General features: G+C 39.3%; 1 protein-coding gene across 3 annotated transcripts in view; it reads right to left on the reverse strand.

The window, feature by feature from the left end:
* Otulin (OTU deubiquitinase with linear linkage specificity) overlaps nt 1-25,197 on the reverse strand; it is a 46,462-nt gene that overhangs the window by 7,358 nt on the left and 13,907 nt on the right. For 2 of the 3 annotated variants that reach the window (XM_076857455.2, XM_076857458.2), the window contains 5 exons: nt 24,918-25,012; nt 21,519-21,662; nt 16,244-16,369; nt 12,169-12,438; nt 9,063-9,612 (listed from right to left, as the gene is read on the reverse strand). In XM_076857455.2, the coding sequence (XP_076713570.1) occupies nt 9,418-9,612; nt 12,169-12,438; nt 16,244-16,369; nt 21,519-21,662; nt 24,918-25,012 (830 nt within the window). In that variant the 3' untranslated portion in view covers nt 9,063-9,417. Of the gene's footprint in view, nt 1-9,062; nt 9,613-12,168; nt 12,439-16,243; nt 16,370-21,518; nt 21,663-24,917; nt 25,013-25,197 lie in introns of those variants that run through there. The other variant, XM_076857457.2, reaches the window with a different exon arrangement.

Below are 25,197 nucleotides of genomic sequence, written 5' to 3' on the forward strand. Positions count from 1 at the left end.
GTCTCCTGACTTATCAGAGGAACCACATCAGCAGCCGCCCAGAAACCTACTGCAGAACCTACTGGACCCTAATCCTTCCAGTGCTGCCTCCTAGCCTCTCCCATTTCCAGCTTCCCTCTGCAGTCCCACAGCTTATCTCAGATACTCCTGCTCACCTTGGGCCTGGCTGTTACAGAAGCCTCCAGACTGGTCTTTCTTCTCCAGGCTTGTTTGTCCCCAGGATGGGATGTAAATGACACCTCCTAGAGTTGTGCCGCACCCCACCTACACACCCATTCCCAGAAGTCCCCTCATTCCCCTGTCCCCTTCCTCCACTGCAGCTAGTTCTAAGGCACCCAGCCTGGTTTTCTAGGCTGGCCATTCTTGCTCTGAGCATGGATGGTTGTGAGGCCAGCCTGGCACTTCCGCCGAAGTACATCTGCCTATCCAGGCTCTATACAGAAAACAAGAACCTAGTCAGCATTCAGGATTAATGTCTACTGAGAAGCAAGAACAAAACAGGGACTCCTGATGGACCAGCTTCCTGTTCCAGAGTCTTAACTCTCTATCATCCCCCATCCACAATGAGGGCAAAGGACTAAGGGATTTTTAAAAAAGAGAATTTGCAAAGATGGTTTCTTTGCAAAGATCTGTACTGGGTCCCACTCCACTCAAGGGTGTGTGTCTTAGGTTGAAAGGGACCTCTTAACAACTGAGTGACAGGGCTTTTCAGGAGCCATTCAGAGAGCTTGAACTGGCCCCAACAGTGCCGGGACTCAGGGGGTTGGTGTCTGACTCACCCGTTGAATCTGAGGGAAGAGGTGCACTGAGGCTGCCTTGAATAAGCCAAGGCTGACAGGAAGGGGTACAAATGCCTTTCTCTTGATGAGACCTGGCCACAGTGATCACCAGGTGGGCCTGGGGTCATCTTCAGGCCTGTCCAACAGTACTACATTGGGGAAGGGGTATGAGCAAGGCTCAGCAGAAAGAAGCTGGGTTGTCACTGGATTCTGAAAAGCTGCCAAGGAAGAAGTAGGTCAGAGTACAGAGCACTGGCACAACGGGGCAGCTGTCAATGAGAGGCTCTGAATTGGGGACAAGAGGTGGGGGATAGAAGGGTCTCCAAAGATTCCTGAAAGTACCCCAAGAGAAGAAGAAAGAACATGAGCTAAGTCCTGCTCAGCCCCAGGTGGGGAGGCCAGTTTAGGACAACTTCAAGAGTTAAGACCTTGCTCTCTCCCTCACCTCGCCTCGCCTCCCTCCTCCTGTTTCAACTCTGGAGGGCCAGACAGGGCGGCCAGCCATTAGTCGTGGCTCTAACACAGTTGGGATATTCCAACTTCTTAAGTAGAAAAGGAATATGAGTTTGCTCTTGAATGCTCCTAAATGTCCATGTACTAAAGGCTTGGTCCCCAGGGCAGGGCCACTAGGAGGTGGTGACTAGTGGGAGGTCTTTAGGTCATGGGGGCCATGCCCTTGAAAGGGACTAGAGAATCCTCATATCTTCTTCCCTTTTGTTTCCCGGCCATGAAGCAAGTGGTTTTGTTCCGCCACATGCTTCTGCCTCAACACAGGGTTAAACACAATGGGTCTTTCCTGTAATGAGCTGGAACCTTAAAAACTGAGCCAAAACATTTTCTTTGTAAGTCGATTATCTAAGTTATTTGTTATAGTTGTAGAGAGCTGACTAATACAAATAGCATTTGGCAAATTAATTTGACTATAAGCTCTATTAACAGAGTACTCAGCAAAGTCACAGGATGCAGGGGAAGTTTTCCCACCGAATACATCTTGAACGATGGAGAGATAAAAAAAAAAAAGTTATTCTGTGATTTCATTCCTGGAGTCATGCACAGTTCAGCTCACTTGTTAGGGATGCACAAGAGCTCGGTGAAGGGTGGTAACTGTGAGGGAGGGTTGGTGGTCAGAAGGGAGTCGAGAGGGGTGAGCCTCAGGTGGATGATTCTTATTTCCCTGAACTTGAAAGCAAACCAAGCCCAGAGAAGGCACTCTAGTGAAAGGACAAAGATAGTTCCACCTTTCTCCCCTGAATGTGCTCTGACCCCAGGACACCTACACAACAGCCCTCTCCCCACAGTCTACATCTTTTTTTTTTTTTAATGTTTTCCGTTGTTGATAGACCTTTATTTTATTTATTTATATATGTGCTGAGAATCAAACCCAGTGCCTCACACTTGCCAGGCAAGTGCACTACCACTGAGCCACAGCCACAACCCCACAGTCTACATCTTTAAGGTTCTTTTCTTATCTCCAAAGAAGGACAAGCCCTCCAAGCAGAGTTCTTGTTTCTTTCAACCAAAGAGCTCAATAAGAACCCCCAATTGCCCCACAGTCTGTCTTCCCTTCTCACTGCTCCTATCCCTACAAAATCCCTCTTCTGTTAAATACAAATATAAAAGCCAAAGGTTGTTAGAACATACAACTGTTGGGCAAGTAACATGAACAATTGGCTCCCAGAAAATGACCTGCAAATGGCTTGTACAAATGAACTTATGTTCTACTTTACTCAAAAGTAAAGAAACACAAACTGAACTTCCTACTTGCAGCCCAGCAAAGATCAGAAAGTTTGATAAAGCTTGGTGTTGACTAGGACCTATAAATCAACAGGACCACTCTACAGGGTAGTTTGACAAGAGGTTTCAAGCACACACTCAAATTAGGGAAGGAGAGCAATGTAACAGGCAAAGAGTATAAACAGGCAACAGAGCCCAATCAAAAGGAGAAGAAAACAAAGAGAAAATGCAGAATACCCAAGGTTTGGGCAAGGCAGAGGGGTGAACAGAAACATATTGGATAAATACCTGCTTGTTTAACCACACTAAAGCAGCTAAGCAGCTGGGCTTCTCTTTACCATTTGGAGGTTGTAAAACCTTCAGAAGGGCTTCCAGAAGACCCACTGTCAGGACCAGAGTTTTTCTCTCCACTCCCAGGGTGAAAGAAGGTCAAGGAGGAGGAAGTGCTAGAAGCACTGGCCTCAAAGTTGAGCTGAGCACCATAACTCAGACAAGTAGAGGGAGAAAGTGTATTTATGTGCAACACTGAAAAAGCTGATGAACCCACATGAATGGGACAGTGAGGGAAAATGGTTTGTTGTTGCTGCCCATTACCAGCTTAACACTGTTTTCTAGGGGATGCCCAATCTCTAGCCAGTAGGTCCTTCAGAAGTCCAGCACCATTTTGCAATACTTCAGACTCAGCAGTTCTGTTTTTTTTTTTTTTAATATATTTTTCCTTGTTGGATTTTATTGTATTCATTTATTTATATGTGGTGCTGAGAATCAAACCCAGTTGCCTCAAACATGCTAGGCAGGTGCTCCGCCACTGAGCCCCACCCCCAGCCCCTCAGCATTTCTTTGACTATGAGGAAGGCACAACTCTGCAGGCTCATCCTTCATTCTCTGCTCTTGCAATGCCTGGGAACATCTTGCCCCATTTTTAGATTATTAACTTCTTTCAGTGACATCCTAACTCATATCAACACATACAAGTTCTTGCTAACACATTTCCAGTAGCTGAAATGGTTAAAGCTGGCCTCGCTCAGCAAACACAAGCAAGGCTGGGTCAGGATTTGGGCTGCAGCCCTGCTCTTGCAGGCTGAGATCTTCCTCTAAATCTGTTACATGCTGGCATCTCACTTAATCCACACCAGCATCCAAGATAAGACGACTATGCAAGGTAGAGTTGAAGACATTGAGATTTAAGGAGGTTCAGTAACTCACCCTCACTCAACCCTGTTAGAATCGAGTAGTAGGACTGCTCATTAATCCAGGTCTAAGTCCAAAACTGTGCACCGTTTTTGAAGGTATGTGCTAATCACTTCACCTCATCTAACTCTATCTCTGCCCAACAAGGCCTCCCCAGAATTGATTCCTGCACTCCAAAGCGCAGGAATGAGGTCAAGAGTCACTGACCTGGACACCACAGGCCTGCCCTGGGGCGCTGGAAAGTTAAAGCATTGGATCACAGTCTGCCAAAGTCCTCAAAAGCAGGCATTTAACTACAGTGACACAGCCAGGCTTCTGAGTTTTATTTTTTGAGTTTATTTTTAGTTATTTATTTTTACAATCCTTAGCATCCAGGTTTGCTAAAAGGGATCAACAGCAAAATCCAAGAGTAGGAGTGGCCCATACAGTGAAGACGAGAGACTCAACAGGTGACAGGAAACTCTTGCCCTATGAGCCAGGAATCTGGATGAGTTTGCCAATGGGAAGTAAGGCCTCAAACTGTCCAGAACCTCAGGGGCATGTTTTTCAAAACAGGAGAAATTTTTGGCAAGTTCAAACATCTTATAGTGTAAACAGAGGAGATGATGTTAAACAAGCTGGGGGCTAGCAGGGTTGGGTTCCCACAAGTGCTCTCCCTTCACGGCAGACTTCCCCATGGAAGAAAAACACCATCAACTCTGGCAGAAGTTACAACATTGGGCTGTTATCCTCCTCAAATCCATAATATAGAAAGTTAGAAACTGCCAAAAGCAAGGTAACAACACCAAAAGAGTATTACAAACACAATAAAAATGAGAAGAGATATCCCTAAATACATTGATTCTGGTTGTGTTCCCACACTGAAATACTCCCAAGTCATCACCATTACTATGGATTCCTGAGGTTCTTCTAAAAGGTACTGTATTTTTAGCACCACTTATGTGAATACAAATCAAGGCATTTTTCAATATATAAGTGAAAGTTCCTAAAACTGAGCATAAAAAAATTTTGAAGTTATAATTAAGCTCAAGCACCCTTGGTTACTAGGAATATAATTACCAAGACTGGATATTTTGAATCCAGTGTTCTTTCTTTGTATCGACCCATATTTGGCAATTTCATTCCTGACCCAAACTTACACCTAAGAAATCAATGGGCTTAACTGAAATTAAACTCCAATCAGTGTCCTCCTCCATTAATGCTACTGAAGCCTCTGGGCATTCAAAATGCTATAAGGAGGCCTGGGAAGAGAGACATAATAAACAGCCTACTGATATGATGTTTCAGTATGATTAACATGTTTCCAGACTTAATGGCCGCCACATCTTCAATATACATACCAATTCATTTTACCATTCCCAATTATAAATTTCAATTTATTGTTTAGAAAAAAAATACAGAATCATATGGGACAGCTCACATCCACCCTCTCAGAATACTACTGGGTCCCAAGCTATGGGGTTACCACCCACCTAAAGAAAGGAATGCAGTGACTGTAGGCCAGCATGGGTACACACACAAAAAAAGGCACCCACATACCTCTTCTGGTAATGGCCAAACCCACCTGGCTCCTACGGATACTACCTCCAGGAAAAGCCCAGGGTAGCAGATGGCCAAACCATCTGCCAATTGAATTTGGTGCTTTTCATGGCTCTAGGTTACAAACTGAATTACAAGACCATTAAATCAATATTATAAAATCAGTTGCCTACGTCCTTCCCCACAACCTCACTAAACCATTGCACAGCTCAGTACGGGCTCCCTGGTCTCTCCATCGCCCTAGGAGAGATCACAATGTTTCCCAAAGAAGCTATGCATTAAAGACTATACTTCTCTTAAATAGAGGATTTACATTTTAGAAATATGAATTTGTGGAATCCATGCACATAAGTCCTCCCATTCATTCAGATTCTTCTCTTTTTAAAACCTAAGCACAGGGCTGGGGTGTGGTTCAGTGGTAGAGTGCTTGCCTGGCACATGTAAGGCACGGGGTTCGTTTCTCAGCACTATATAGAAATAAAATAAAGATATCATATCCACTTACAACTAAAAATATTTTTTTAAAAAACCTAAGCACAACTAAAAAGAACCAATTAAAAAGAAAAAAAAAAACTAAGCACAGAAGATCTTACCTTCTGTGTATACTGCTCTGTTATTATGACACTTTAAAGGTTATTCTAAAATCAGTTCCTCATCCTCACTTCTCTTCATAGTTCCTTAGGCCATATTTTTTGTAGCATTCATTAAAAAAAAAAAAAAAAAAAAACTTTATTTATTTATTTATTTATTTTTATGTGCTGCTGAGAATGGAACCCAGAGTTTCACATGTGCTAGGCAAGCACTGAGCCACAACCCCAGTCTCTCCTTAGGCCATTTTTAAATTACTTGATATTTTACCCTGCCTTGCTATACTATTTGGGGATTTTATATGTTTCACCCACATTTCAGATTCACATGCAGTGAAGGCTTTCTATTTATTTTTCTAGCAGTCACAGATCTTAAAATTAAGGATTTTTGTGCATACCAGAAGTGATTCCCCCCTGGTTTATGCTTCTGAAAATATTTTCTGGTCTTCAAAGGGGAGAACCTATAAGTACTGCTTAAGAAAAACACATTAAAAAATGACCAAGCCATGTTTTAATATCAAAAAAAGATCCAGCTCTGTAAGTCCTATGTATATGATCAGATGGCAGGGGCACTATATCATTAAAGATGACACAGCACCTCAGTCATTAACTGGAAAGTCTTCATAAAAGTAAACTACTAACTCTTAGAACAGCACCTTGGGATGAGGGAAAGGACAGGAAGAACAACACAGAGCCTCTAACCAAAGGAAGGAGGAGGGAAAAAACGATGAAGCCCATAAAAATCTACAAATGCTTCTTCCAAAAGAGGTGTTATCAATTCATTTGGCCTGAGATTTTACCTGATAAACTCTAAAACTAGAGGGGAGTAGAACAAAAGGATTCAAAACCAATATTTGCTCTCCTTAGCCAAGGAAAACATCTTAGTAGACATTAAGAAAATATATTATAGTGTAATAAAAGTGTAACTGGCTATATAAAGAAAACATGATTAATCCTGCTCTGTGCACTTAAAACATTTTCATATGCGATATTCTAGAGAGAAGGAATGGTAACACTGCAGACCAAACCCCACATATGCCCATATCACAAGCTGGAGACCATAGCTGCTGCCTGTTCCCTGATACTGCCATCACTGATCCTAGTGCAGAGTGGATGCTGAACATCCAGAAGTTCAGGCGAGGATGAGAATCTGAAAATGTTCTGGAAAAGCAATGTTAATTCCATGGGACACGACACAGAGAAATGCTTTTAGGTTTAAATGTTCCTTAAAGGAGCTCAAAGGTTTAAGTTCTGCGAATATCTCTAAACTTCTGAACTCTTGCAATATAAACTCTTAGAAAGTAAGCATAGTGTAGTTCTCACTACCTTGCCCTCTTCTAGAACACCATACCATTTTAAAGATCCCTCTAAGTAGATTATTCTCTTGAATCCATTTTTATCTTAATTCAATTTCTATACTATTGATGTCACTCCACCAGCTCAAGACCAAAAATGAAAAATGAAATTAAGACTCTGAGCAACTAAAATTGAATACTACAACCAAAAAAAAAAAAAAGAATTTTTAAATGAACTAATCATTTCTATTTCATTAAGTACTATTTCTTTGAAAGCTTTCTTTTCTGATGTTATTCTGCTAAACCTGGATGACAGTCTGATAGCACAGTGTGAGAAGGTCTTTGAACAATAAGCAACATAAAATAAACACCCCCTTTCAAATCTTTACCAATGTGGTGGCTAAAACTACAATTTCTGTAGACTTAAATATAAAATGTAAGCAAATTGCCCAGAAGTCCAGTTCAAGTTCACTAAGATTAGAACATTTTCAAAATGCATTAATCATGAGTTTTAATATCATATTATTCACATTCAATAATGCATATGAACCAATGGTCAGATTCAATATATCCCAAGGGCATAAATCCCTATTGCCAAGTATAATCTAAATATTTCAAGCTGTGCTCTAAAAGAATGCTCATAAATGAATGGTAAATATTTCCTATCATATAGTTACAAATACTAAACTTGTCAAAGCCAAGAAGTCATTATTATTACTTTAATTGGGCTTCTAGGTACCTCCTTATTTAAGATACCAATGTATTTCACTGTGAAAAGCACAAAGCCTCTCTAAAGTATTCACATACATTTATAGAATCTGATTCAAAATGCTAATGATACATGTCTAGTAAAAGGTGGTGAATATCACCAAGTAGGTACTAGGAAAAGTACTAATGTAACAGTCTGAATACTTTGTGCAGGCTGAGCTTTCTTAACTAAGACTTAATTTTTTATTAACAGACACAGATTTTCAAAAAGTGTAGAAAACTTATTAATCATATTAAATTAGATCAAATAGATTTTAACTATTATAAAATAAGCTCAGTACTTGAGGGAAACATCAACTCCACAAATGTTGAGCCAATTCAGGTGCTGCCAACAGAATACTGAAGAGTGACCACAGTGCACATCCCTTGCAGACCAGCTCAGCAGCACTGTCCCCTTTAGCAGCTCCAGTAAACACCTCGCCTGTGCCCAGCAGGTCATCACTGCTTTTCTCAGGCTGCCCAAGCCAAAGCAAGGACACATGCGGCTCAGCCACCCTTCTGCACACTGCTGCTTTAGCTTGCTCAGGAAAAATCTCAGGTTGGTTGCTGTTATTTATCCCCTGCCAGCAGACAGGATATCAGCCCATTACATGGATCTGGCAATGATGCTACCTTAAACACAGCATGAAAAGGGCAAGAGAAGATCAGGAGCCCAGCTTGTACCCACCTCTGAACTCTGAGCAGTGACTGAAATCATATGGCCTTAGATTCCTCCTCTAAACACATGGGTAGATATAAACTCTGTTTTAACTATAAAACTGTGACTCTTTGGAACTTTAGAATAATTAACAGCCCCTGACACTGGAGTAAAACTACATGAAACATTCATCCATGCTAACAGGGACCTAAACCATGTCCCAGACTCTGGAACATTGGGGACAGTAGACACCTTTAACAATCACTAGATTCCACTGTATCTCCTCCAAACTTGAAAAAAGCCTCCAAACAACCCACTCTGGGGCCCAATTCTTCATCTTCTATGAGACCATCTGCTTAAAATAGCATTACTTAATATGTGAGTCCAAATCATTGCTCATCCCTCCATAAAATGAGAATATCAGAGGATGATGACTGTGCCATTAACAAATCTCCCAGAATTGTACCACTTAAGCAGACTGCATAGAATGATCACTACAGAGACCCATTTCCACCAAAGAAAAATTACCATCTTAAAACTTAAAAGCCAGTTTACCAGTAGAGAGAATTTTGACTTGAGACATGAAGATATTCTTCAAAATGAGTTTCCTCTAAAACAAAAGTATTTGCTTTATGGAAATGCAGTATGCACTTTCCAAAGGTATGCTCTGAAGGTCCCAATGAAACACACTGGGTCCCAGATAAGGGAAAACAGTTGTTCTTATTATGAAAAGTTAGTCTTCAGAACACCCCAGTCCAACTTGGCTCCCAGGGGCCCAAGAGTTCTCACAGACTGTTCTTAGAGACCAGCAGAGGCCTGAGGCCCAAGCTGAGGAGCTGCCTGTGCACTTTTGCCATGTCCTCAGACTGTCCAGGCAGGTGAGTCTCTCACAGACTTGTCTCCTCACATACTCTGACAGGGATATTATAGTGCCGATCATCCTCAGCAATGAGGGTCACCACAGGCCAGTCCTTGGGTGGGTCAGTGGGATAGATTGTAATGAACTCTTCAGTGTTGTACTTGGAGAGCCGGTACACCTGGATGGTATGGCGCACAGCATAGGCAAGAAGGAACATTTCAACCTGTGGAGAAGGAGCAAATGGGATTCTTAAGGAAGCCAGACCAAAAGATGGGGTCTACACCATGTTCCATCTATTACCCTGACCACGCACACAGCAGTGGCTTACGCTTCGACCTTTTTCCTCCTCTCCTTTGGACCCAGTCCCAATTCTTATTTAAAAAAAAAAAAAAAGAGAGATAGTCAAGAATGGAGCATACATTTGGTAAAGTACCCATACCCAGAATATATAAAGAATACTTACAACTCAACAATTAAAAAAATATAACCAGAGGCTGGGGTTGTAGCTCAGTGGTTAAGCGCTTGCCTCACGTGTGAGAGGCACTGGGTTCAATCCTCAGCACCACATAAAAAATAATAAATAAATAAATAAATAAATAAAACAGAGATATTAAAAAACATATATCTCTAGCTTAAATACTGGGCAAAGGATTGCAAAGACATGTGTCCAAAGAAGACATACAAGTGGCCAAATTAGCACATGAAAAGATGTGTAATTAGAGAAAAGTAAATCAAAACCACAATGAGATACCACTTCACACCCACTACAATGGCTATAATAAAAAAGCTAGGGGCTTAGGTTGTAGCTCAGTGGTGGAGCACTTGCCTAGCATGTGAGAGGTTTGATCCTCAGCATCACATAAATATAAAATAAATAAAGGTATGTGTTCACCTACAACTTAAAAAGTAATAAAAAAAATTTTAAAAAGCCAGATGACAATGGGGAGTGACTCCTTAAAGAATACAGGGTTTTCTTTGGGGGTGATGAAAATATTTTGGACTTCATAGAAATGGTGATCCCATAGCACCATAAATGTACTAAATGTCAGTGAGTTGCATACTTTAAATGATTATTTATGTTATGTGAACTTCATCCCAATTTTTTAAAAAAGATAGTAAAAATGCTGGTAAAGATGTGGAGAAATTCGACACTAATTCATGGCTGGTGGGAGTGTAAACTGGCCCAAACTATTTTAAAATGCAGTATAGCTATTCCTCAAAATGTTCAACAAAGGATCACCATCTGCCATAGCAATTCTACTCCTAGGCATACAACCAAGAGAACATGTGTCCACACAAAAAATCAACCCTGAATGTCCACCGCAGGATTATTCCTAGTAGCTAGATGGTGGAGGCAACCCGAATATCTGTCAAACTAACAAATGAATAAATACAATACTTTCATACAATGAGATGTTGCTTTTCAATAAAAAGGAATGAAGTACTGATCCATGCAGCAGTATGTGGATGAATCTTAAAAACATTATGCTAAACAAAGGAAGCCAGTCACAAAATACCACACAGTATATGACTCCGTTTATATGAAATGCCCAGAATAGGCAAACTAGAGACAGAAAGTAGCTTTGTGGTTTCCCAGGGCTACACGGAAGGGAGAGTAACTGCTAATGGGTTTGAGGTGTCTTTTGGGGGTGGTAAATTGGTCTAAAATGAGACTCCAAGCGGTAGTTTCAAAACTTTAAAAGGGTGAACTTGTTGGTATGTAAATTACATTTCAAGAAAGCTGCTATTAAAAGAAGAATGGACACTACTGTAGCAGACCTTGTAGGATCTCAAAAAGGACTAACTTCAGTCTAACATGCAAACCATACCCTCCTAGGCTTTTTATTACAAAGTATTAGCAATGGTTCAGGAGATGTGAGCAACCCACATTATGCATACAGATAATTTTTTTATATTAATCATCCTGCCTGGCCCAACAGTGACACACTGAGAAAAACAATGGAACAGATTTCCACCCACCAGGATGACTCAGCAGGAACTCAACTCAGCTCTCCTTGCAATATCTGTCCTGGCACTCGGGCCTTTTAGGAAAAAGTGGTATGAGAGTCTGCCATGTAAGGAGAATGGGGCAGCCTCAAGGGTTGGCTATTCAAAGTGTGGTGACTCAACTATTGCTTTAAGAACAAGATTGTTATGGGCATCTATATAAGATCCAAGAGCCTGAGCTGCCAAGATTAAACACGACCTTCAAATGGCTCCTCCACATGCTTCATTTATGTCTACCCTTCCAGAGCCAAGGATACTAATTATATCCATCACCCCCAGAAGAAAGTCCAGGATAATATTGTTAATGATTATAAAACAGGACCACACATCTTCGACATACCTCACTTGAAAGGGTAGAGCTCAATTCCCCTCCTCTTGAGAGTTGAATGGATTTAGTGACTGGCTTCTAACAAACAGAATATGGTATAAGTGCCTGTGTGCGACTTCTCTGCTCTCTACGTGGACCACTCTGAGAAAAGTCAGCTGCCATGTCATGAGGACACCCAAGAAGCCATATGGTAAGGAACCATGCCCTCCTATTAACTGTAAGGAACTAAGGACCTCTGTCAAGAGCCATGTCAATAGGCCATGGAAGTAGATCCTTCAACCCCAAGGAAGACTGTAGCCCCAAATAACATGATTAAATCTTATATGACCCTCGGCCACAACCACCTAAGCTGCTCTTGAATTCCTGACCTACAAAACACTGTGAGATGTTTGACAGTTAACACTGCTGTGTTTTGAGGTAATGCACTCCAAAGACACAACTCACCTGTTCAAGGCCACCAGTGTGTCCCACCTGGTTTAAGTGGTTCCTCAGTAGCTGTCCAGGGTCATTCGATGTGTCCCGAGCAAACAAGAGCACAGAGAAAAATGGTACTTCCTTTCCCTTCTCTTTATCATCATATAGTTCAATGGCTCTGTTTAGCATTAGGAATTTTACAGCTTCATAGAGGCAGTATTCCTCTTCTTCATTTGTGAACAGTTCATCACAAGCCATTTGCCTTGCTTCAGCAGTTCTCATTTCAGCCAGGCTTGCCCACTACAATAAGAAAGTTATGTAATAGTTAGAATTTAAGTTTCAGATCAATCAATGGTACTCTTAAGATCACACAACTCCTAGTTCAGCCTTTCCCCCATTAATCTAAAACAGAAGCACAATGCGATAAGGAGAAGCCCTGGGCAACGGGATGAACTTCTGACTCTTCTAACTTCCCAGGGGATGAGACTAAGCTAGGCAGGCAGAGATACTAATGAAAAAGCTAACGTGTCTATGTGAGGCCTGTGTGTGGAGCTGTATGTAGCAGGGAGTTAAAACTACCCTTTGAGGGGTTTTCACAAACAGTGACCACCCAGAAACAAAACCTACCATCTAAAATGGAAGATGGCAAAGAACACTGTGGGATCTTTAGCTTATTAAACTTACCCTCTGACCTATTAAAAATATACATGAGCTTCATATAAATAAATCCATTCTGACTCCTGATTAAGAATAAAGCAGAGTATCAGGTATTCAGTTAGTATAGGCATACTTCTTAAGTGAACAAGAAAACCCTATAAATATATGTGCTTATATAAATATAAGTTACAGTGAATGAGTAAAGAGATGACAATATAAATAACAGTCCTTATGAATAATCAATAATTTGTGTTCCTTTCAAAAGCCATCAGAGATTTTAAATTCAATAAATTTTAATGGTAATGACTACACAGAACCCCCCAAATATTTAGGCTAAAAGCTAGAACATGTTGTCCACATTTCATATTTTCTAAAAGTAGACCCAAGTTGACAGTCCAGAGCATGGATCTAGAGTCAGAGAGTCAGGATGGAAACAAGGCCTCACCACCAAGCAACTGATGGCTTTTGCAGAGTGTTTAACCAAACTCTGGGCCTTGGTTTCTTCATCTATAAAACAAGGCTGATCATAACACCACCAATGTCATGGTTGTAGCAATAAAACAACATGTGAAACTTAAGTGTATATCATGGCACAGAGGACAGTTAGTAATACTGGCTGAGATAATTAATGAATAAGTTTAATGTGATTACAAACTGGCCTCACTTAAACAGTCCCAAATATGAGACTTTAATTATAGTAGTCATACCCAATAAAGCAAAAATAGCATTTTACCAGATCCTTCTTATTACCTATAGCTCTGCTAAGCACTCTCCCACTCACTCACACAGGGCCACAGTCCTGCCCTCAACCTTCCACTGACCCAGGAGTGAAAAGGCACAGGAATCCAGTCCCTCAAAATCCTAAGTTCCACTCTAACAGGTAATGAGAACAGACCCCCTCTTCCTTTCTCTCTCTCTCTTCTTTACAGTGGAAGATGAAACTTCCTTTGACAGTGTACTTTCCAGTAAACATTTCTTATCTTTGTATTAAAAACTAAGTTTGAGAAAGTCAGGGACCCAGTTTATTCATCAACAAAGCATTAACCAAATGTCTATTATGTATCAGGCTTGCTGCTAAAGGACTAGGTGCAAAGGAAGAAATAGGGTGTCTCTCAGGGATTTCAAAGTTGAACAAGGGCAGAGAGACTAAATTTGAGTGAACAGATCACCACTTAAGGTAATGCTAGGAAGGACCTCTTGTCTAACTTCCCTTTACCTGACCCCTCTTCCACCAACAAAGCCTGGAACAACTGATGGGCCCTAAGCTCACTGTACCTAGGAAGGGAACTCCAAGTTGCTCAAAGCAAGCAACTGAGAAGTCAATGCAGGCCCACGTATAAGCAGGACATCTAACTCAGAGGAGAGAGCAAAATCACAGGAAGAATTTTAAACACAAAGTTTAAAACACCAGGAAGCACAGACCAAGTTCTCCCTGAATTGTCTCAGACAAATTCTTAGGACACTTTTCAAACAATAAGTTACTAAATCTACTTATTGAGAAGTCACTGGAAACAAAGTAAGTATTTAAGATATAGAGATAGAATATTAAACCATAACTGGGAAGAACTTAATAAGCCTGAGTTAGTTTTATTGCTATATAAGAAATATGAACTAAATCATATCTCTGAAACTTATAAATATGAATTAGAACAAAGATTACATTTCTTAAAGTTTACCTTTAAGAAAGTTAAAAATATTGTTATAGATACACTAGCATACAACATCTCAACCAAGAATAGATAATGGTGATATTCCTCCATTTTTACCAAAGACCTCATTGGAACAGTTTGCATTCACTTAAAAATTTGAGATTCCATCTTACTCCAGTCAGATTACTCCATCTTACTCCAGGCAATTATCAAGAATACACGTAACAATAAATGTTGGCAAGGATATGTGGAAAAAGATCCAATCATACATTGCTGGTGGGACTGCAAATTGGTCCAACCACTACGGAAAGCAGCATGGAGATTCCTTAGAAAATCTGAAATAGAACCACCATTTCATTCAGTTATCTCACTCCTCAGTATATATCCAAAAGACTTAAAGTCAGTATATTACAATGATGGAGCCACATCAATGTTTATAGAAACTCAATTCACAATAGCTAAGATATGGAACCAACCTGGGTGATCTTCAACAGATGAAAGGAGATATATATGAACGGATATAACAGAAAATGAGGTATATATACACAATGGAATATTACTCAGCCATAAATAAGAATGAAATGATGGAATTTGCCAAGAAATGGATGGAACTGGAGACTTTATGCTAAATGAAATAAGCCAATGACAAAAAAACCAAAGACCAAATGTGCTATATGATATATGGATGCTAACACACACTAAGGGTTTAGGAGAGAAGAACAGAAGTGCATTGGATTAAACAAAGGGGAATGAAGAGAAGGGAGGGAGAACAGGATAGGAAAGACAGTAGAATGAATCAGACATAACTTTCCTATGTTCATATATGAATACACAACCAGTGAAACTCCATCCCAAGTACAACTGCAAGAATAGGATCCTAATGAGAATAAGTCATACTCCATGTATGTATAAAGTCAAAACACACTCTGTCATGTGTATCTAAAAGAATAAATTAAAAAAAAATTCTAAGTAGTTATATAGATCATAATGTCCCTATATATCAAACTATATGAATTGAAGAAATACATATTGATAGAATAAAAAATCTTTTATTCTTTTTTCCCCCATTGGATTAGTTTATTCTTATCATTAATAAAATGTAAAAGTGAAAGACAGCTGTTCATGCAACAATAAAGACAAGTTTCTGGAACAATATTTGTAAAGAGTAAAATGTGTGTGGAAATGGGCACTATCTTCAAAGGCATGTTAATTAATTAGAGGGCCTTTTTGAAAGGTAGTTGACATCAAAATTTAAAATGTATATATTCAATTCATAAAGAGCTAAAAAAGTAATGCATACTTGGATATATCATATGGCATCATTGTGGTTTTAAAATGCATTTTAAAATGCAAATGAGTGGTGTCATGTTCTATGTATTCTGCATCTTTTTTATTATATAGTGTTCCAAAAATCTTTTCTTCTTAAAAAAAAAAAAAAAAAAAATTCATCTAAAAACTAGCCAATTCCAGCCTCTAGTCTTAAGCCAAAATAAAATTCTTTTCTTTCCAAAATAAAATTATTTTCTTTATAAACTAAAATAAAAATAAATAAATCGGCCAAGGGTTGCTTGAGACAAGAGTCTTGCTATGTTGCCCTGACTGGGCTCCAGCTCTTAGGTTCAAGCAATCCTCCTGCCTTGGCCTTCTGAGTAGCTGAGACTACATGTGTGCACCAGTGTAACCTGCTCAGCCAAGAGCATCTGATAACCCACTGAATAAAGACTAAGAACTAGTATGCTGGGGAAATCAGGAGTAAGAGCTCTGCACTAATCAGAGGCAGAAAATCACACTGTCCAAACCTTCTTCCTTAGCAAGGTGAGGGATTCCTTAATTTTTTCAACCAGGTCCTCGCTCTTCCCATCAAATTTCAGCCCAAGTTTCCACTGCTTGATCCAGCTGTATTTGTGTATCAGTTTTTCAGGTAACTAGAATAGCAAGAAACAAGAGAGATAAACACGTGTTAATCTTCCAAGAAAAATCCATCACTTGATTCAAGCTGGAAGAAATCACGAAGCCTATGAAACCTTTATTTCCAGAATTAATTCCTGCAAGTCTGTCATGTGGGTGTAGGCTGGAGGACCTAAATATTTAAGTCAGGAACTTAAGAGGTACTACCATGCAGCGGACTACAAAAGAGAACAGTGCTTTTGGCTGACACACACAGGCAGAGTCCTGCCTGCATGACACCAACCACAGCCAGGCATATTCCTCAGCAACTGTAAGGATGAGCTAAGATAGCACCCATACTTCATCTTTCCTGAAACCTGGGCTCACTGGCAGCCTTCCCACCACTCCCTAGTACACTGCTCAGGAAGGCACTCCCAGACAAGGGAGGTAGTCTTGGGTAAAATCAAAACCTGCTCCTTTCCTACTAGGAAAATAAAGCCTAATTTCTAATTCCTGAAAAAATTCACTGAAAAAGTGGAAAAATATTTTTGTTAAAACAATATTAACACATACACTCAAAATTTTAACAAGCAAAGAAACAACAGTATTTAGTTTAACTGCCTAATGAATTCAGTAAGATTTAAAGAAACAAAAAAGACACCAGAGAATAAACCGCAGGGGCTAAAGGAGATGGGGCTGCTTTATTCTTTTTCATTTTGACTACCTTATTTTTGAAAGAATGACCTCTAAACTACTATCATGATGATTTCTTTCTTTTTCCTTGGTTCCTGGAGTATTTATTTGGTTTCCCTCTACTTATCAATAAAATCTGCAGTTTGAAAGGCAAGCTGAGACACACTGGTGACTGGTGACCATGGGAAATTAGACTCTCCCAACATCCCTGGGTGTGTCGGGAGAAAAATCATATAATTAGGCTGGGCACAGACATGTCACTTCACTGCTATAAAAATTTAGAAAAAAAAAAAAAGTTCACTTTTTGGTCAAAAGTTCATTAAAAAATAACTGAATCCTCCAGCATCCTACGTTGAACTTGTTTAACAGTTATAAACACAGTCATACAGGAAGCCGTGTGTTCCTATCTAAGACTTAAAAGACCTTTTCATGTATGGTAATTCTGGTTGCACCTTCTCAGTCTACAGCAATCATGTGAAACCAAAGTGGTTCCATTTCTACAAAAAACAGAAGCACAATAGGGATGTAAATGACTCCCCTGTTACAATGATGGCAACCTACACCACTAGCTAAGCAGAGGAGCCATCATCTTATGACCCACCTAGAAACTCTGACAGCATGTCCTGTACCTCAGCAACATGGGAACCCTTCTGCCAAACCTTCAGTTCAGCCTCAGAGTATTCACCAGCGTCTAATGTGCCCTCAAGTGGCAACAAGATGAAATCACAACTCAGCACAGAGAACTATTTTGTTCCATCATGTGGAACATATAAAAGAAAATTAAATGTAGTATATAATACATAATCATATGATCTATAATAGCAATATAATCATTGTATAATAATTATAATATTGATTTACATTATTAATATAATATATAAGCTCTGGGTTATTTACTTCAACCTATCTTAATGCATTTGTGTCACTTCATTGAAATACTTGAAGAATTGAAAATTTGGGATTTAAAACAGCTAAGCAGAAATTATTGGCTCCACAGATATGAGAGGAAAATGAGAGGTAAAATGCAGTCAAAAAAGACAGCTGAGCATCCTCACACCATACAGTTATCTAAAAGGCAAGTACAAGAATCAACTAAAATGTAAAGACCACAAAGATCTAACCAACTACACAAAAGAACAAAGTCAGTTCCTCATTTCTTTCACTCATTGGGCAACCTGTTGCTAAAATGATAATCCTCCTTAGGGTTATTTCCATTTACACGGGGCCAGCATGTCCTGTATCTCAGCAATATGTGGACTGAAGAAATTTTTAAAATTGAGACCTGAAAACTAAGGAAAAGAATAGAGGTGTTAGAATTACTTATTCAGAAGAAAAAAAGTGAATATAACTTTAAATGCTCTCAGGAGTCAAAACTCATGCAACACAAAAATAGCCATCCTTTTATACTACACAGAGACAGGACTTTTGTAAGAATAAAGGAAACTTAAGCAAGAAACAAGAACCGAATAAGAAACAGTTATTGTAAATATTCAAACAAATATTTGAACAGTGAATACATGAATTAGGCTTCACTTCATTTATGGCTGTTTAACAGCCAGCTTTTCTCTAGCACATGCCTATAATTCTTGACATCATGATAGAAAGGCAATAACAAAAACATGTCGTACCCAAAATGAACTTACAAAAAAAAGCTTTGGTATCTTGCCCTAGCAAACACTGTGACAGGACCCACTTATTCAGAGACATTCTAAAACACAGCAAACTTAGAAACAAGAGAGTCCCTGCTATAAAGAATACCCCCTGCTCAGGGATCAAAGTGCTATCCCAAGTTTCAGAATAGCCAGACCTAGCCATCTCCAAGGTCGGGGTCAAGGTCAGATGATTAGACTACAGTCAAACATGGAGATTGAGATTTCGACAGAAACAGGAACAACAAGCCCAGGCAGCGACAGGAGATAAGGAGGCAACTGAACTGTCAGGAGGGGCAGGAAGGACAAAGCTCAATTCACAGGCAGGGAACAGAGCAAGGCCAGTGAAGCTGAGCACCAGCTCAGTCCAGGGTCTCTTCCTCTGAGCCCAGATTCAGGGGACGGTTGCTTGGTCAAGCTCTCCTATTTCCTGAAACCAAATGATGATCTACAAGAGAAGGAAGATGGCAAAATCCAATAGAAAACACCTCTCAGTACAAATGAAAGCAAGATACAGCTAGCTAAAGGTTCCAGGCCTTACACACTTGCTCACTCAAGGAAGCTGGACTCAAGAGTAGACTGTCTCAGGGAAGAGCTGGTGGAGGAGCCAGAGAGAGAAGAGGAATGGGAAAGCACATATAGGAGGTCCAAGAGATGATCCAAGGGATGTCCAAGAGGAGGTTAAAAGCAGTGTTGGTCAAGCACAACCAAACTAAGTCTACATATCCTTTACTTCCCTGACTGGCACCTCAAATACAAATTCAGTGGTGAAAGTGTCACCCATCAGGCCTCAGGAGGAAAATAACAAAACAGAACCTGTCAAGAAAATATTCAAACCATGTTAAGTTCTAGGGGGCTAGAACATCAACACAGGGGCAAGTCGTCTAGGTGGATGAGAGCAAAAAAAGAGTTAAGTGATTGTTTTCAGTGCACAGTCAGCAGAACCAAAGTTTAATAAATGTAAATACTGAACTCACAGGCAGGTAGAATGAACCTTTTCTCTTTTTGACACAGGTCTCTCAGCACTCAACAAACCTTAGATGAAGAAATACCACCCCTATGAACAAATAATTAGACTGTGTTCCCAAGGGAAAAATATACTGGATTATACAGAGAGAAAATGGAAGAAATTAGAAAGAGAATCTAGGAATTTTAAAGCTCTTTCACAGTATTCAAATTAGGTCAGGAAAACAACACACGCATCATATTCTAATACTGATCATAGACAGAACACCATCTATGTATCCTATTTCTAATACGGCAAGTGGTATTATCCAAGTATAGCCTGTCAGGGCATTGTGCTTTACTTTTTTTTAGGGTATACTTCATATGTTTAATTACTTAGCACAATATTTGTGCCAGAGATTCCTGAAAAGTATAAGAATTCAAATTCAATGCCAACAAAAACCATAAATGTAAAGGTCTCTTAAAGGTTAAAGGTTCAACAAGAAACATATGTAACATGAAGGAGGATTTTGTTGTAATATAAATTAAGCTATGACCATACAGCACATAAGTTAAAATACACCCCACAGAAAGTGAACTCAGTTCACTACTAATAAATGTCATCATGTGCAAAGGAAAAAAATAGCTTAGTGTATCAATTTGTTTTGGAATCTTCACATCAAAGACATAATAAGCTAATACCAAAAAATCTGCTTAAGGTGACGTCTTTGCTTAGAAATAAATATCATTCCCAGGTGTCAGTTTGCCAGTTTCAATAGGTGTGCTGATTGTATATTGGTTTATAAAATAGATCATCATGAAGCAGATAGCTGGTATCCTCCACCCACCAGTCCTGGTTTTGCCCTGTAGAGTCATATGATCCCTTATCCACCAAAAACAGTTCTTATTAGCTTAGCCACCAACAAGTTTCTTTTAAAAGTTATTTTTATTCTAAACAAATATACTTCATCCTAATCTTCTTCTATTCCCAGAATGAGATGAGTCAATCTTGGTCACATTCTCATCTCCTACTGAAGATACAGGCACAACTCAACCCCATCCACACAATAGGCATGGACCAGCCCAGTTCACAGCTGAGCTGTTACCACTTGATTTTTTGAAGCATTCCTTTTAAAGTGCAGCCAGGGCTTTATTATCACTGCTGGCCAACACACTTCATGTGGGTGCACAGTGGGCTTACTATTCATTAACATCCCAATATCTTTCTTTCCCCTTCATAAACTGCTTTTAGGCAGGTCTCCCACAGAGAGCACTTCAGGGTTTGGGGTGATTTTTTTTTTTTTTTTTTTTTTTTTTAAAGCACAGAACTTTAGATCTTCTTCCAATTAATGTCAGTCTGTTCTGACCAATCATTCCTATTATGTGATCTTATTTGTGTCACACGAACCCTTGGATCCCAGTATATCTCTATCATGTAGAAGATTTAAAATACTAAAGAAGACCAGGCCTGGGAGCTTCTCCCCATGTGATATTAACCATATCACCATGCAGAGAGTACTATTCCTTGAACTGCAGCTAAAATGAAAGAAATGTGTATTCTAAAACCCTGGCAGGTTCTCAATTAGTAAAATATACAGTCCATGTAATATAAACATCAATACTGAAATTAAACTGTTCCTAAGTGATTTTTATGTAATCTAAACATCTGTTTTCTAATTCAGCTGAATTGTTTAAATTAACTTTTATCATTTTCTCTTCTGGGAGATACCAATTATTTTTGTTTATTTTACTATGTGAAATCATACCCGACACAAAAACTTGAATAAACCCACATGCTGATGCCATTCTGCAGACACCGGCAGATAGCATGAGCAACAAAGGGAAGTCTCACAAAAACTCTCTGAAACACTGCAGACTCAAACCTGTAGCAGCAGCGTACCAGCGTGAGCTCCGGATCCTGCAGCCAGAGGGGAAGCGCAGCCAGCTGGCTCATTGCCTGGAACAGTGTGGCCCTCAGTGCACAGTAATTATCGCCACGGACTCGCCTTATGGAGGTGAATTTCTGAGAAACCTCCTCATAGCCCTGGGAGAAAGTATCAAAGAATTTTAAATGGTGGTCACTGGCTTCAGAGAGCATGAAGAGTTCCATTCCTGTGGGGAAAAAAATTATCCTATTCCAGATCACTGGAAAAAATGAAAACAAGACTGGCTAAATCCTTTGTGAGACATTAAAATTCCTTCTTATTACTGTCACTTAATGATGGGAAGACATTCTGAGAAATGCACCACTAGGCAACTTTATCCCTATGCAGGCATCATATACTTGCACAAACCTAGACAGTATAGCCCACTACACATCTAGGCTATATGGCCTCTTACTGGCAACATTAGCAGTGGATTCTGTATGCTTAAAAGCCATGATGAGATTAAATTAAGCACAGGAGGAAATGAGGCTATGTAGAGTCAGTAAACATGAAAAATATGAGGCTGCTTTTGTCATAATATGGCAAACTGTTTTATGGTAAACACTCTAAATAATGATCAAAAGTATAGCAAAGAATAATAAAATAAATATTTCAAACAACAACTGTCACATATTACCATTATCAAGTATTTTGTAGTATACCCAAAAGTATGTGTAATACTTTCATATGGCTGGCAGTACACTAGGTTAGTTGATACCAGCATCACGAAACATCTGAGTAATGCAGTGTATTGCCATATACAACAGATACATCAATGGGTGAGGTGAATTTTTCCTTCATATTAATTTCTTCTCTTTTATAATCCTGCAGGATCATAATTATATATGTGGTCTGTTGTTGATCAATACATTGTTATGGGGTGCATGACTGTGTATGAATGTGTGTGTAAAAATCTACATGCTAGGAAATGTCTGAATAATCGGATAGACCTTTTTTATTCTGGACACAATATCTTTATTTTATTATTTATTTTTATATGGTTCTGAGTATCGAACCCAGTGCCTCACACGTAGAAGGCAAGTGCTCTACCATTGAGCTACAACCCCAGCCCAAGACCTTTTTTATTTCCAAGTAAACTGAAGTGTCACTCTTGCTCCATCTGAAAATAAAACAAGGAAATGAAAATGTGCAGTGCCATGCTTGGGCACTCAAAAACAGCCATCCAAATAAATTATTTTGAAGCGTATTTCAAAAAAGTCCTGGTAACTGGGTCCACAGGCATACATGAGGTCCTGATTTCTTCAGCTCAACACTGTTATCACCAGGACTGACTCTGCTGACCCCAAGTCCAGTCAGCCCCTTCACTTGTCCTGTTCTTGACAGTCACTTGAAACTCTATTTGCTACCCTGCATTTACACAAAGAAAGAGGTATCACACTGGAGCAGGCATAATGCAGATCCCTCATTCTGGGTGTCTAAGAACTAGAACCTTTCTAGTAGTTGTTTTCAAAGTTTATATTTTAGGATGCCATTCTACGTGAAAATGAAAGGACTTCTTTCCAATAATGAAAATTTGAAAGTTGCATTTGTACTTAGTGATCCAACCAGTACAACATATAAAAACCATCAGGCCGACTCACATCTACCAACATGCACCAGTTCCCTCTGACAGACCCCTAATTATCCCAGGAATATTTACCATGGCAGATGCAATTGCAACCGTACCTTCCCAAAAGCACAGAAAATCACAGTATTTTAGAGAAGAATCAAACTTTTAAAATTAAATTTAGATTTATACAAATTTATATCCAAGAGTATCCAAACGAAAAGTTAGACAATTAAGCAAATAAGAATTAAAATAAAATTGAGACCAAAGTATTGCCAGGCACCCTAGTTACCATGCTCTAATTAAGCCACAAGTCCTGATGAGATGTTCCTCAAACGAGGTCAGAAATCAAATCTTTTCTTTCCCTAGAATTAATCCCATAGAGAAATAATTTTAGTACAAGTTCCAAAATATGGAATATTTGGGTAATTCGAACATCTTTAATAATGGACTTTAAGATGATAACTATTTAAAGAGACCCTATGAAGAGACTGAAGTCACAAAATAAAATTACAAGTCAGAGAAAGCATTTCTGGGAAAGATGAGAAAATATAGTTTAGATATCTAGTTTTTTGGTTATCTAGTCTGGTACAGGGCAAATAGCCCCCCAAGTCTATATATTTTTAACCTGGGCATGAATTGACAGCCCTGAATATTTTGTGATTGAGGACACTAATAAGTATCAAAAACACCAGACTTGAAAGAAGCAGGGCTCACCATTTGCTCTCAGAGGTTTACAAGTGGCAGCCACATTTGACTAAAAGCCCCTAAGGAACAGGGGGCATACTTAAAGATGAGCAATATTTCTAGAAAAACAAGCTATAAGGAAAAGAATAAATGTATTCATATGCTTAAAATTTTAAATTCTAAACAAGGAAGTTCTGAACAAAAAAATTAAGACATTTCTATCAAATAAGACAGATCCATATCCCTAATACACAAGAAGTACATTTGAATTTATAACGTAAATAATCCCAATTTTAGGTGGACATCTAAATCCCAATTTTAGGTAGTACCAGAGATTGAACTTAGACACTCAATCACTGAGCCACATTGCCAGCCCTATTTTTATATTTTATTTAGAGACAGGGTCTCACTGAGTTGCTTAGTGCCTTGCTGTTGCTGAGGCTAGCTTTGAACTCACATTCCTCCTACCTCAGCCTCCTGAACCGCTGGAATTATAAGCATGCACCAAGGCGCCTGGCTGACACTGCTGTTTTTGTAGCTCATAGTCAAATAGTAGTAATAATTCCACGTGGTTTGACCTAATAAAGAATGTTAGAGTCCCCAAGATCAGCCCCATAGTCTTGAAGAATACATTAGGGTTGCCAGTTTATGCAACGGAACTAAGAAGGGGCAGCTCCTGGGAAACACTAACGAAGGAAACTACTCCAGATGCCTCTATTTCAAGGTATACAAGAGGTTTCTAGGCCCCTAGGATTAGAGAGCATCTGACCAGACCCAAGGGTATGGAATTAGCCTGCCCTTATCCTTAAGGCTTTTACAACACCAGGCTAATAAGGGCATTCTCAAATGGCCCTAAAACTCACCCAAATCTGAGTAACACAGTCATTTAAGAGTTTTTCAAAGAAATTAAGTTACTGAATAAATGATGCATGTTCTATAATAATATTGTGACTCCAAACAAGGTGCTATCTATGGAGTCTGGTTCCTCATTTCTAAAATTAGAACACCAGTATTTACCAAGTCTAATAGCAGTTGTCTTAATGAATGTCTAAAAATATAAAATGACATAATTTATGAGAGACTATTTAAAAGACCTGAAATATGGGCACCTTTGCTGTACCTTTTTCATACAGGTTGCTTTTTGTGTATTTCCCCTCCATTCTTTTTTGCAGTAGTCCATGATATCCATTTCAGGAGCCACACTTAATCTGGGTTCTGTTAAAAAAAAATCAAAAAGAAAAAAAAGCAAACCAAAGCATAATTCAAATACTGAATTACTTGGGGGTCACCCTTCCTTGCTCACTTTCTCACTTTATTTTCAAAATCCAGAATTCTACCAGTGCCTACCCACCTAGTCCAGATCACCATTACCTCACCTCTAGTTAGCCATGGAGGTCTCT

This window comes from Callospermophilus lateralis, chromosome 5 (genome assembly GCF_048772815.1).
Source record: "Callospermophilus lateralis isolate mCalLat2 chromosome 5, mCalLat2.hap1, whole genome shotgun sequence".
In the NCBI taxonomy this organism is placed as follows: domain Eukaryota; kingdom Metazoa; phylum Chordata; class Mammalia; order Rodentia; family Sciuridae; genus Callospermophilus; species Callospermophilus lateralis.